At 41.3% G+C, this 14,014-nt stretch overlaps 2 protein-coding genes across 2 annotated transcripts; one reads left to right on the forward strand and one right to left on the reverse strand.

The window, feature by feature from the left end:
- Positions 1-161: 161 nt before the first annotated feature.
- Positions 162-2,900, reverse strand: LOC133163434 (syntaxin-2-like). The gene is made up of 9 exons (XM_061293331.1): positions 2,668-2,900; positions 2,438-2,510; positions 2,275-2,374; positions 2,103-2,177; positions 1,695-1,768; positions 1,356-1,464; positions 1,067-1,140; positions 816-956; positions 162-738 (listed from the first exon to the last, which is right to left on the reverse strand). The coding sequence occupies exons 2-9, from the start codon at positions 2,486-2,488 to the stop codon at positions 517-519; spliced, it is 846 nt and encodes a 281-aa protein (XP_061149315.1). The 5' UTR covers positions 2,489-2,510; positions 2,668-2,900; the 3' UTR covers positions 162-516.
- Positions 2,901-5,018: 2,118 nt separating this feature from the next.
- Positions 5,019-10,332, forward strand: dnai2b (dynein, axonemal, intermediate chain 2b). Its single transcript, XM_061293654.1, has 12 exons — positions 5,019-5,201; positions 5,467-5,628; positions 5,703-5,824; positions 5,919-6,061; positions 6,133-6,246; positions 6,355-6,494; positions 6,563-6,685; positions 6,756-6,979; positions 7,199-7,334; positions 7,405-7,551; positions 7,623-7,841; positions 7,987-10,332. The coding sequence occupies exons 1-12, from the start codon at positions 5,019-5,021 to the stop codon at positions 7,996-7,998; spliced, it is 1,725 nt and encodes a 574-aa protein (XP_061149638.1). The 3' UTR covers positions 7,999-10,332.
- The last annotated feature ends 3,682 nt before the right edge of the window (positions 10,333-14,014 follow it).

Consider the following 14,014-nt stretch of genomic DNA (forward strand, 5'->3'; position numbering starts at 1 on the left):
GAATCCATCTCCTGCATTACTAGTAGAGCATTTAAGATAACGTTACACTAAGGAGCAATTGAAGCGTTTTATTATTTTCCCCACAATAAAAAGACATGACGGTTGAAGCAGAGGAAAAATGTAAATGTCAAAGGTGATTAGAGCTAATAAGTAGAAGTGAATGATTATATTATTTTATTTGGTGACCTTAAGCGTACTGCAAAAAAAAGGCTTCAGAGTGCTGCTGGTGTTCTTACGCCACCTACTGGGGAGTCAATGACGGCACATCATTGTTGGGTTTTTTTCTTTTTTTTTTTCCAGTTTACACATCTCCGACCGACGTTAATTCAAATCCTCCCTAAAATTTGACCTCGGTGGACAGGCTCTTGGTTTGAAATGTAAAAGGATTGCTTTATCTTACAAATAACAAAAAAAACTTGAACTAACTATCTTGATTCAGGTGTCTTTCAATTTGACTGCTATTATTATTTAGCAGTCTGGTGTTGAAGACAGTGTGAGTCCCGGTGCAGTCAAGGTTCAATGATTATTTCTCTCATTGTGGTTTTGGTCTGACGGCTTTGGACCTGTGACAGTTTTTGGTTCCGTTTTCCTCCTGAAGGACTTGAAGAATCTGGGCAGAGACACGATCTTGTAAGGGTTCTTCTTGTACATCACCGCTTTGTGCGTCTCATCTATCGACTCTTCCACATAGTTTGCTGCACTGGCCACGTTCTTTTCTATGCTGTTCACTAGCTCCCCCTGGTGGACGGAAATATAAACTAAGCGAATTGCATTATTCATTAACAAGAGGTCATTTTTAAAGAGAGAGATTTAACCTGGCTCTCCAAAAGCATGGCGGCGTCGGCCAAGATGTCATGCAGCTCTCTGATGCTTGCCTCCAGCCGAATAATGTCCTCGTGACGAGACTTGATCTCGCTCAGAGCCTTGCTAGAAATACAAGCGCCAGAGTCGACGATCTGCAAAACAAGAGGAGTGAAACGTGTAACCTTTTACCATCTTGACATTTAAGGAACCGAGAAAAAGTAAGGAGACATTTCAGATTGCGACGAGCCAACTTTCAACTGACATCAGATATGAAGACGGTCACATTGTGGCGGTTCAGCATCTCCTCCAACTCCTCATCCGTGGTCACTTTGTCCACTGAACAAAAGATTAAAAAAATATATAAAAATTATATAAAATATATATAAATATATATACAACTCATAGCACTTAGGATGATTTAAATTGTGCTCTACTGCAAATAGCAAAAATAATAAATAAATAACAAAAACAAGAACTACCACAAGATGGCAGCAAAGCTCTCCTGTGATAACCAAGGTCTATAACCTGTTTAAATGAAGCTTGAAACTCACCAATCTGCAGCTGTCTCTGAATATGGGCTTTGCATTTCTCTCGGAAGGCCACCTGAGTGTTGTGGTGGTTTGTCATGAGTTCGGCAAAGCAGCGAGTCAGGTGTGCGTGCTGGCGTAAGAAACAACAAAAGAAGAGAGAGCACAAAAGTGTATGGTGACTTGTTTCTTGTGAACCTGGCTCAGGTGGGCTAAATACAATAAATACATAAATAAATATATAAATATATAAATATATAAATAAATAAATAAATAAATAAATAAATAAATAAATAAATAAATAAATAAATAAATAAATAAATAAATAAATAAATAAATAAATAAATAAATAAATAAATAAACCTGAATGTTGTGAATGCGTTGCATTACGGAGGTGCCATTGCTGCTGCAGTCCGCCGAGAAACTTTCCTGCAATGCTAAAGGAAAACATTCACAACATTGAAATGGTTTACAGGGTAAGCAGAAACATTTGGTTACCCCCCCCCCCCCCCCCTTTTATCTTCGACGGACTCGTTTTCCTTGTCTAGCAAACGACACCATTTGCAAAACAAATATTTGCGCATTTAATATCGGAAAAGAATACGAGGAAGGGCAAAGCAACGGTCACGGTCGTAAACAATGACACCTAAAAAACTGCACACGTGTTTTAGTTTTTCTTAACAAACAGACCTCTTGTTGAATTGTGTAATACCATGATGCAACTAGTGCTAATATTGTGAACATTTAGTGCTAAAATGCATTTTCACTCACTCTTCAACTTGTCTCGGAACAAATTTGCATCAGCTTTGATCTTGTTGTTAAGCAAGTCCAACTCTTCTCTGCATCCTGAGAAGAGTCCAGTGAAATGATGCTTTGAGTAGGTCTATTTTTGCAACTGCATGCATCGGGAACACACACACACACACACAAAAACAAGACTTACTTTTGTCTGGGTTGGAGGAAGCAAGAAGGGCACTTTGTCTTTTGTCTACTTCATCCACTTGACAGGTCATCTTTTGTATGAGGCTCCTCAGCTCCCCTACCTACAAACACAGATTGCTCAAAAGAGCCCAAATGTGGAAAAACATGAACAGGTGCAGACTAACCGTTTTGAAAAAGTCCTCCATGGCGACTTTGCCTCTGGCTGCATGTGCCATATTCTCTGAATTGTTGTTGTTGCTGAAAGTAGCAAATATAGCAGTCTTAAATGCCACCACCTGTTCCACCAAATAGAGAAGCCAGGAGCGACTCTATTTCTCTTCAAAGCACCAAAAACCTGGCTGGCTGTTTTACACCTAAAGAGACATTTTAGTATGTGGAGTGAGGCTGAGCTCACCTGTACACGAGCGCGTTCGTGTGTGCGCGCGGCCGTGGCAAAAGGCAGACAAAGGACACGACTTCCGTCAACTAATGTAGAACCTAAAAAACAACTTCTGAAGAATATCGAACACTCACGATCCATTCACAGCGTCGTCACGAATGAGTTAAGGAATTAGAGCTTCTTTTTTTTCAAATCATTTTAGTTTTTTTTCATTTTTACCTGTAAGCAAGACGGGTAAGGGGGCGGGCTTAGAATGCGATGACGTCACATGCCCAAAGGTGATATTTGAGTGTTTCCTTTCGTCAAACTACAAAATAAATTCCATATATTTGTTTTATTTTTAGAACGTGTATTTTATTTGTATTATATTGACGTGATGAGTGTGCGTGCATGCACCTAAAATTTCAAAGCTGTCTGTTGCAGTTTTACATTCTGCCAGCAGAGGGCACTAAAACTAAAATATCACGAGGTGAACTCTTTTTCGAAGCAAATATCTGGTTCGATGCTTCACAAAAGTTTTGATCAATTTTAATATAATAGATAGCATTTGGGTATTAAAAATAAGCTGTTCATGCAATGGCACATTAGTTGGCAGGATTGGTTTTGTGTTTTCCAAGCAAAACAGGATGATGACTCACTCACTCACTCACTCACTCACTCACTCACTCACTCACTCACTCACTCACTCACTCACTCTAGAGGAGGCCCAAGTTGCTCAGTTTGGACATAAAACCATATTGGCTTTCATGTTGTTAAACTGACTATTGCTTCTGTTTTTTTTTTTTTTAATATTGTTGTGTCATCACCATTCTAAAATGTCTTGGGGTTGCGCCGATATTCTCTTGCTCCAAAAATAAGGTCACAGAGATAAAACGGATGAGTGTTTTTCCATTAAGACTTTAACAGTTGTTGAGTAAAACCAACAACCTCATGCGGAAGTGCAGGACACATACTATTGTATTCTTAACTGCGTACTGGAAGCGAGAAAAACAACACGCTCACTAAAACTGATTTAGCTGGTTAATTTTGCAGTTTCAAAGCCTGAACCCAGAGATGTATTTTTTTAGAGTTGCTAGAAGCGACCCCATTACTGTGTAAATGACTATAAAATGAGAAAATGTAAATGAGACCACACTATCCTTCTTTAAAACATAAACAGAGTGTTGCTCTCAAAAGTTGCATGGGCAGCATCCACAAACACAAACAGCTGTGAAAAGAACCTCGACCAAATAAATATGACTTGGTAACCTACCCACCCTCAGTCATTCGAGCCCTTTTGGCTTTGTTTTTTTCCAGAGAAAAGCATTAATGCGGTGTGTACAGAAATCTCACTCAATACTGTTTCTTTGTTTAAATGTCATTCGATGTTTTTCACAGACACGTCAATATGTGGATATGATGACATTTTGCCGGGTAATGCCGTGTGTTTTAGTTCTGCATTGAATGGGGGGGGGGGGGCTTAGTCTGACACCAAGTCACCCCTGGAATTAGTTATGGACTGACTGACTAACTTTTTTTTTTTGCTATAGGGTTACATTCACGTCCCTTTCACGAGAGGACAAAGAGGGATGGGCTCACGTTCGTAAATAATAAATCATAATAAATAAATAATCAAATAAAACTAATAATAAAAAAATACATGTATATAAATAAATAAATGTAATAATATAAAAATAAATATAACAATAAATATAATAATAACGAATAAAATAAATAATAAAGCAAGCTTGGTAGGGTGGTTTACAAGATGAAATTTCTCCTGTGAGCCATCTGTGAACCTCCTTTCCAGATGGAATGTTTAAACTCCCCCTTGCACATAATTCATCACAATTATCATTAATTAGTCCTGCAGAAGTCTCAGCAGTGTTCATTTGTATTCGCTTTCTCTCCGCGGCATCCTTGTCATTTATGCCCTCTGCTCGTGGTCTGGAAGAAAGATGATATGATTGAACAAGATTTGTCATTAGTCACACAAGAATTTATCCTGCACTGACTGCGCAAAAGTTGCTCCACTGTGGTGATTGGAGGAGACTTTACACCACTTTGGTATTCACTTAGCATAAAGTCACTTGGCAATATAATTGTCCTTGTAATAATAATAATAATAAACATACAGCAAGACGGGAAATTGATTTTTGGTCTATGAAAAGTGACTCAACAGACCAACACAAACTCTACAGAGTTGAAACTGAAATAAAATGGCCATTGTCACCAACTCATGACAGTATTTGAAATATTTTGTAAGGTTGAATAAATCTACAGCGCCTACATCCGGGTCCACTGCGTTGCTAGGAGACGAGGACGCCATTCTTGCTGCGTCTTTTCCCTGAGTTTGGTTGACTGTTTTTTTGGGTTGATTGAATAAGATGGAGATTGTCCATGAGTACACAAAGCCCCGCAGGGATTTTGGCCGCCAATGTCTTTTTTCTGACCGACCGGCGGAACTTCTTGCGGACGTACCTCCCGATTTGGACCTTGCGCTCCAGTTCATGACGAGAAGCAAGAGCGCTCAGGCGCTGCAGTGTTCGAGGGACATGTCCGAACACCAGGTTGTCTTCCAGCATCGAAAGCTTAACCTTTAAACACTTATTTGCTGTGCTAAATACAGCTCAATATTAATAAAATGTATTTAAATTATTTCCAAACGTCAAAATTATATTATTAGCTATATTGGGAAAAATAATGCCATTGATGCTGAGTCAGCTTTGGCCATTCTAGATGGAATTTTTTAATGAATAATCATCACTAGACCATAAAAAAATATATATTTTGTGGTAAATTAGCCAACAGTGGTTGATTGTGTTTACTTTCCAGGTAAACACAGAGAGGTTTGAATCAGAAAGCCGTGGAATAAACCACGTGGAAGGGGGGTGGCCCAAAGACGTTAACCCCCAAGAGATGGAGCAAACCATTCGTTTTAGGAAGAAGGTTGAGAAAGATGAGAACTACTTGAACAGCCTCATGCAACTTGGCGATGTAAGAGCTTCTGTTGTCCCTCACAGCCTCTAAAATTGTCTTGTACTCTGTAATGTCATCTCTGTTGGGTTCAGGTTATAGGGCACTGCGTTGGACAGAACACCGCCGTTGACATCTACCAGAAGTACTTTGAAGATGAAGAGCCACGGGACCAAAGTCAGGAACCGCCATCTGCTAAGACCATCAATGTTTTCAGGTATTTAATGACATACGGTTCCCACGGGAGCTTTTCCTTCTGCAGGTTTTTAGATATCAAACTTCCACTTGTCGAGTTTGGATTGCTTCAACAGAGATCCGAACCAGGTGAAGCGAACCGTCACCTGCCTGTCCTGGCACCCCGACGGGGGACGGAAACTGGCTGCTGCCTACTCATGCTTGGAGTTCCAGAAAGCTTCCACAGACTTGAGCCCTGATGCATACATCTGGGACATGGGTCAGTGTGACGGACAGACAGAAAGACAGACAAAGACGGTCCAGTCATTTGGATATTTATCTGCTTTCCAGAGAATCCCAACAAGCCTGAGCTGACCCTGAAGCCGGCGTCTCCTCTTGTCTGTTTGGACTACAATCCCAAAGATCCGCACACTCTTGTCGGCGGGAGCTACAATGGACAGATCGGTGGGTTCAGAACACTTATCCTATCTCGGATGACTTTGGGCTAGGCTACACACCAGTCCTAGTCCAGCATATCGATTGACAGACTTCTTATCTTTGGTTTGGCTTTAGTGTTCTGGGACACCCGTAAAGGCAGTCAGCCCACAGATGTTTCCTCTCTAGAGCAGAGTCACAAGGATCCAGTCTACAAAGCCATTTGGTTACAATCCAAGACTGGGACAGAAGCCTTCTCCGCATCCACCGATGGACAGGTCTGTAAATCTGAATCGAGTCTCAGGGGCGTCCAGCTAGACGGTCTGAACTTTACGGTTTCCGCCAGGTCCTATGGTGGGACGTCCGTCGGCTGAGCGAGCCTACAGAGCAGTTAATTCTGGACCTGGGTCGGGAAGGAAACCTAGATCGGGCATTGGGAGCCATCTCTCTGGAGTTTGAAGCCACCATGGTGGGTTTTGTTTCAGCTAAACAAGACCGTGTCTAAGTCTGTCCTGACAAATGTCCTCTTGTCTCTCTAGCCAACCAAATTCATGGTGGGGACCGAACAGGGCACTGTGGTGTCCTGTAACAGGAAGGCAAAGACTCCAGCTGAGAAGATAGTGTGTACCTACGACTGCCACCACGGACCGGTCTACGCCTTGCAGAGGAATCCTTTCTTCCCCAAAAACTTCCTCACTGTGGGGGACTGGAGGGCTCGAATTTGGTCCGAGGACATTAAGGAGTCGTCCATCATGTGGACGAAGTAGGTTACTAGTTCATTTCCAAGAATCAATATTGCGAGCCTGACTGGATTCTTTGAAAACAACTAAGAAAGAAACCATTTAATTTTGCTTTCAGGATAGTTGGAACTCTTCTTTTTTTAATTATTCTTGTTCTGTAAATTTACATCATTATTCCGTGTGCTCACAGCAGTTTTTTTTGTCTCGGCCAAGTCCCATGTTGACATCTTCGCTTTGATCAGATACCAGATGTCGTGCCTGACAGATGCCTGCTGGAGTCCTATTAGACCCTCTGTCTTTTTCACCGTGAAGATGGATGGCGTGCTGGACATCTGGGACGTCTTGTTTAAGCAGACCGAGCCCACGCTGAGTGTGAAGGTACACTCGTTTGTCCCGCTTTCGCCTCGAGGATGTTTTGGTGAGAGAAAATCAAGTTTTGTTTTCCCAGGTGTGTGATGAAGCTCTGTATAGCTTGCGTCTGCATGAGAGCGGACGCCTGGTGGCTTGCGGTTCTCAGCAGGGTTCTGCTACAATACTGGAGATCTGTTCCGGACTGTCCAACCTCCAGAAGAATGAAAAAAGTCTTATGGCTGAAGTGAGAAAATCAGCTTGCTTCCAAAAAAAAGATAATTCCAGGAGATCAAGAAACATCTTTGTGTCACGCAGATGTTAGAGCGAGAGGCCAAGCGAGAGAAGATCCTGGAAGCTCGTCAGAAAGAACTGCGCCTGAAGGAAAGGAGTCGCTCCGAGCAGAGCCGAGAGGACGAAGCGGGCCGAGACGCGGCCGAGCGTGAGGAGACTCCCGAGCAATTTATTGCCAGAGCTGAGCAGGACTTCTTCAGCATGGTGGAAGCTGAGAAGAGGAGGAGGCAGGAAAGGGAGGAGGTAAGCTATCATAGTTTGACGAACTAATATTGTGGATTTTCCTCTTATTATTATGTGACGTGATCTTATTAAAATCTAATCTTGAGTCATCTAATCTTATTTTCATTTCAATGTATATATTTTTTTCCCCTCTCCCTTATCTCAGATTGGCTCATAGATGGACGGCAGATGAAAAGAGCACACCAGCAGAACTCATCTTGGTGTGAAGCTAAATAAGTACTGGTGAGCTGCAGCCACCATTTTGAATCAGATGGGTGGGGGGGGCGAGGTCACGTAGGACCACTTCCCTAACCAGATCCAAAAACTAAAACGCAGAAATTGTGCCACGGGAGCAAGAAGTTTGCTGATGAAGAAATGGAGATTGAGCGGCCCCGTGATTTATTCATGCCGGTTAGCGTAAAAGTGTTGCAACGAGGAACTCGTCCCTCAAGGATGCTTCACAGTCAGCACCTCAGCAAATCATTGACAGCTGTCAATTAAACAGAGTGCTTTTATTAGGCAGAGTAGCGCTAGGCTCATTTTTTTTAATGCTGCAAGCACACGGTAGATTATTTTCTTTTCCCCCCAACAGAGAACTGAGAAAACCTGTCCGTGACCGACGTAAAACGCGGCCCCGTCGCATCTATTATTCACAAAAGCAAGCGAGAGCAGCTGGTTTCCAGCCTCATTAGACCCAGATCACACCAAGACGCTGTGATACAATGGTCCATCTGATTGCACCACTCGCAGTGAAGATCAAGCAATTTGCGATCGCTCCAAGCGACACATCAAGGAGGAATAAAGGATTAGAAAGGAGAATATTTCGGATAGTAGGGGTGAAACGTAAACATCTCCATAAGACGCCAAAAGCCGTCCCGGCGGATTTGGCCATCCTATCGAGCTGCCCTAAGCCTGTCACTCACCTTAATTTGGCGGCTAATAAGGAAAATTGCCACAGAAGGGGCCTTTCAGTTCACACACAGATCACACAAATCGATATTTTAGAAATATTCCGTCTCTGTTTCGCAACTACTGGTTATTTGTCGGTGCAAATTTGCTGCCTCTTTTTCCCGCTAGGGCGCAAAACAGCCAAATCTTTTAGTGAGATTCATTTAGAAAAGTGGATGAAGATGGAAAGCTGGAAATTGGATGGAGGTGGGGGGGAGAGGAAAGAAGGAGAAAGTGAGTAAGTGGGAAGTGCGTGAGGCTGCGGTTTTGTCTCTGTAGAATTGGTGCAAGCTTAGGCAATTTTTTTTTTGGGATGATCCAATTAAATGAAAATGTAAATAGTAAATAATCCCCTCACTCTAACTCCCCTTCTTTGTTTATAAATCCTTTCTAACATCCAGATGTAGACCATTATAGTGGATATCATTAGCACTGAGTGGGTATAATAAGTTGCTTAGCTCAGCAAATTTCAAATATCCTGTTTGGGGATAGAAATGATGCAGTGTGGAGGATTTCTTTTTTTTTTTTAATGGATTTTTGCTTGCACTGCATATGCCTGTTATCTAGTTTGGAATTTGAAGGTAATGCAACAAATAATAAATGGGAAATATTAAATGAATGCAATTGAAGTCAAATGGATCTTTTTTTTTAATACCGCTGTGCCGGTATCACTTTTGCTGATGTAACTGACCTCATTAGCAGGAGTACCTAATGAAATGTCCCGCATATATCCATGTTAGCATGTCGGCAAATTTGCTATCAAGCCAAGGCGCTGCAGTTATTATGAATTATGAATGCTTTGACTGAGTAACTGGCTTCAGCTTTGGAGTCATAAAGCATTCAGAAGGCCCAAACCGTAAATTCACTTGTCTACCTTGTTCTCCATGTCCACGTCAGGGTTAATGAAAATTGAGGTGTTTTATGGCAGATGACGGCGCTGATTCTGTACCCGGTCATGATGCTGCACAAGTATTTATGCTTGGTTTGTTTCTATTTGAGTTTCTGGTGCCCGTGTGTGTGTGCGTGTGTGAGTACTGCAATACATCATCTCTCATGTCACTGTTTCTGCACAGCACTGTCCTAAAAAAAAATGGTGGTGATTTAATAGGTTGCGGGATTAGTAGTGACATTTTTCTACCGGCGATGAAGCAAGGATGCTCTTTTTTGCTTTGGGACGTCCTCTGAGGGGAAATGAATGAGTGACATGAGTAGGGGGTCGATTGATGCGGGATTCCTTTAAAAACTGTTGTGATGACTTTTTGTGGCCCTACTAGAGTAAAGTGTAATTATACATCCACTACACTAGGTGGCAGTGGCGTTCTCATTGTCAGATTTATTTTTCATTATGTGTGAAGCGTCCCTATATGTGGGTTTTTTGTAATAACTTTGCCGAACCTGACCTCGGGGAACTTTTTGGGGCCATACTCGAATAAATTGTAATGACACATCCACTACACTAGGTGGCAGTGGTGGCAGTTTGATCTTTCATTGTGTAAATGTGTGAATCATCCCTATATGTGGCTTTTTACTCTATTGGTTATGTGATTTAGGCAATATGTACACTGCAGGGCCAGAGCTGGGTGAGAAAAAAATAAAATAAATGAAAAAAACAACAGTAATGGGTTTTTAAAAAGTGATGACACAATGACACATTGAATGGACATTGAAATGCTGCTGTCGCTCCCGTTAGGCTGCTGCAACAGAGCCAGATGGCTTCTGTCAAAGCCTTTTTCGAATTCATTCTGCCCCTGCCAAGAGAGGCCGAGCAGCTCCATCCCGCCTGCCAGTCACGGTGAAGCTCAGCCAGGTTGTGACCTCACTGGCGGGCTTCGGGCACGCGGGCGAGGCGAGCCGCTACGCCGACTTGGCCTGACATGCGGAGACGGCTGATGAATGAGAGGGGAGAGAGTACTCACGAGGGTATAGATTTAAGAGACAGGCTTTGGTGTCGCGCTAATGTCCTCTGGCAGGAAGTGAGCGGGTAGAGGAGAAAAATGTCGGCTCACGGGTCACGCTAACAAGAGAGTTTTTCATCCGGGAATTCTCAACGGCATCGCGGATGGAAGAGTTGAAGATGGGTTCAACCCATTTTTTTTTCCCCATATGAATAAAACACGTGCGGCTGGCCCATAGTAAGACACCCTTCATCCCTCTAATTACAGCGAACCATTTTGCTTTCTAATGAGTCATCCTTTGCTCCCAAAATTCAAATGTGAAGCTTCAAGAGTGCCCGGGGGCGATGTTTGCGGAAAAGAAAAACACCACCAGCACCCTCCATCACAGCTGAAATCGTCCTTTGACACATACGAAAATATCGGTGCTCATCTCGTGTTCAGTCAGATTGGCCGTGTTGAAATTCTAGTTGAGTTCAGTTGAGGCCTGAAGGACAGCAGCATCCAGCACATACAATCATGGCCATTAGTAAGTTAGACAACCTGTACCACCTATTATTTATCTAAATAATATATATATATATTTTTATATTAAAAAAAATATTATTTTTTTTTATATTAAAAAAATATATATTTTTTTATATTAGAAAAATATATATATTTTTAGACTTAAAAAAATTAATGGACTATTATTCTGAAGTGGAACACTACCGCCTGTAGATGAGGAAATTTATCGTCCAATCACAGCAGAGCAAATGAAGTGAGTAAATAGTAATGCATTTATTTATGGATATTTTGTTTGTGTGAAGAGGTTGAGCATAGAGTAGTGAAAGTGTGATCATACGAGGTAGGAATCATTTTGGCTTCAACGAGAAAAATGAAAAGCTGCCATCTCCGAGAGAGCTTTTCTCAAAAGTGTTTTTTTTTTCTTTCTTTTTACACTCTTACCTACTAATTCGTCACACTTCATTATCTCAAGGGGAAGCCACTTGGGGAAATCCTGGTGATTGCCGGCAAGGAGCTTGGCATCAAAATTCCTCAAATTGAAAAAAAAAATCAGAATACTATGTGAATATCATCCATCCATTTTCCAAAGCTCTTCCACATCAATATTAGACACAACTCTTTCCAGAATTGTATTAATTTCTGATACACTCCTGAGATTTTGATGCAGACAACTATTTATTCTGTCTCTAGGTTGATAGTGAATGAATAATACACAACTATGTATCTTGTGGGTAATGTGTTTTCCTAAAGGGGAAACAGAAAAGCCTTTAAAAAGGATAGGTTTGATTTTCCAGGCGTTAGACTCGGCAGAACATATCAGATGCATTTAGATTTACAACTCGGCAAGCAAGATCCCGCCGGCTTCAATCTCGGATTCAATCTGTTGGTGCGCATGAATTTGCACAATTTATTCTCGACGCAGCTCTGCCTGTTGGCGCTGTGCGAGTACGTCGGGGAAGCTCCAATATGCCTTAAACTGTTTCAATCATGTGGAAAAACTCACTGAGACCTGTCCCATTGTGCAAATACAAACTTTTTTTTCTTTCTATGTTTCTTTTGATAACCTCAAATTCTGGAGATGACTATGGAGGCCATCTGGAACGCAAGGTGGATGCCCGGTGGGCTAGCATCTTTTGGGGCAGACGCGGCAATGTTTGTATTTTTTTACTTCCATTTCTATCCTAGGTTGGCAATTTAGATGGAGCAGCCTGTTAATTTATTTAGTCAGCAAATTGAAGCCCCCCCCGCCATTATAAAAATCACCACTAGAACTATTGACGTTTCTTTGCTGTGTTGATGTCATGATAATTGGTTTGCACTTCTAGATGTCGACACGGGAAAGCAAACATAAAAATGACAACGGCCCCAGGAACTTGATGTCTTTTTCCAAATTGGTCTATTGATTTGTTTTTTTTAGAAAGGTTAATGAACTGCTTCAAAAATATACATAAAAACAATTAGGCTTCGCTTGATAAAAGCAAAATGCCCGAAGATTCTGAATTCATTTCTTTCTTTCTCTGCAGTTAAAAGAATTTTTTTTTATTCGGGACGAGACGCATCCCTTAGGCTTCGCACCAGCTTTTTAGAGCGCTCTCTCCTAAATGATTAAAATGAGCCATTTATGCAAACTGTCTGCTCTCATTAGATGACGCTGCAAGATGTGCAGACAATTGACTCGGTCACAACCAAAATGGGGGAACGTGTTATTTTTTTGGACGGCTAGAATGAATGAATGAATAAATAAATAAATAAATGTGATCATTTAAAATCATAGCCGCAGGTTGACGCTTTCCCACCACCTACACTCATTTATGAGGTGTCTAAAGATGATAATCATAAAAAAAAAAAAAAAAACTTGGCCTACATGATCTAACTTTTGAGAGATGGCCTTTGACGTTGATGCTTAAGCTCTCACATAACATAAATGTCAAGGAGAGCTTTTTCTCCCTTCAGTAATATAACAAAAGGCCTTTTGCTTCTTCATTCGAAAAAAAAAAGAAGTTATTCCTTTATGACTTTGCGGCTGTATTATTGCATGGTGTGGCAATATTTCAATATTACCGTTATAAAAAACCAAAAGGTTGTCAAGAGAGCCTGCACGGACACGGCGGCGCAACAATCATGCGGCTGCCAAACAATAAATATTGAAGAGGTGAGCTTGTCCAGAGTGAACCGAAAAAAATTGACTTGCAGACTGCAATGTTGTGAGTTGTGACACTATTTCTATGCTAGCCTAAGAAAAAAACGGGAATGAGGATGTTCTCGACTCCCCTTGTGAAATAAAATAAGATGCTAAGTTGCAATCTTCTCCGTGAGGTAAATGACCTGTGACGTGTGTCTGCTTTGCTAACTGCGGGGAAACGCTGTGAAGTTTGTTTACTTCCAATCGCATGCTTCCATTAATGCTAATTCAATAGAGGAATCAAAGAGGGGGGGGGGGGGGGGGATCTTTTTAAATCTCAAAAGCAGAGAAGAGCCATCTATGTTCTTATGAATTAATTATCACATACACATAAAAAAAAAACTTTAAAGTGAAGCGACTCTATTGTGCTCTTATCTACAAATCATCATCGCAATTAAAAAGAATTTCAATTTTTTTTTAAGAGCGCTCGTTTGGAATAATTGTGTTTGGGGTAACACAATTCTGATCATTCTACACACCATTAAAATGAATGTACTGCTTTTGCTATCAGAGTATTTTTCTCAATTCACCAAGTATGACCGAATTTCAATTATTGTTTCATCAGAGCAAAAAATAGATGGTGGCTTTTAGCAGATCCAGGTGGATGTTTTTTTTCACTAGCATCCAAACACTGTGTTTACTGTAAACACGAGAAGTGAAGATTG

This window comes from Syngnathus typhle, linkage group LG12 (assembly GCF_033458585.1).
Source record: "Syngnathus typhle isolate RoL2023-S1 ecotype Sweden linkage group LG12, RoL_Styp_1.0, whole genome shotgun sequence".
In the NCBI taxonomy this organism is placed as follows: domain Eukaryota; kingdom Metazoa; phylum Chordata; class Actinopteri; order Syngnathiformes; family Syngnathidae; genus Syngnathus; species Syngnathus typhle.

What these genes read in the sequence shown, in the direction of transcription:
- LOC133163434 (XM_061293331.1), bottom strand. Translation starts at nt 2,488, where the DNA reads ATGGCACATGCAGCCAGAGGCAAAGTCGCCATGGAGGACTTTTTCAAA. An exon ending in AACGCATTCACAACATTCAG is followed by an intron (nt 1,465 to 1,694) that starts GTTTATTTATTT and finishes TTCTTACGCCAG; the next exon opens with CACGCACACCTGACTCGCTG. An exon ending in TCAGAGACAGCTGCAGATTG is followed by an intron (nt 1,141 to 1,355) that starts GTGAGTTTCAAG and finishes TCTTTTGTTCAG; the next exon opens with TGGACAAAGTGACCACGGAT.
- dnai2b (XM_061293654.1), top strand. Translation starts at nt 5,019, where the DNA reads ATGGAGATTGTCCATGAGTACACAAAGCCCCGCAGGGATTTTGGCCGC. An exon ending in TCGTCCATCATGTGGACGAA is followed by an intron (nt 6,980 to 7,198) that starts GTAGGTTACTAG and finishes CGCTTTGATCAG; the next exon opens with ATACCAGATGTCGTGCCTGA. An exon ending in AGCCCACGCTGAGTGTGAAG is followed by an intron (nt 7,335 to 7,404) that starts GTACACTCGTTT and finishes TTGTTTTCCCAG; the next exon opens with GTGTGTGATGAAGCTCTGTA.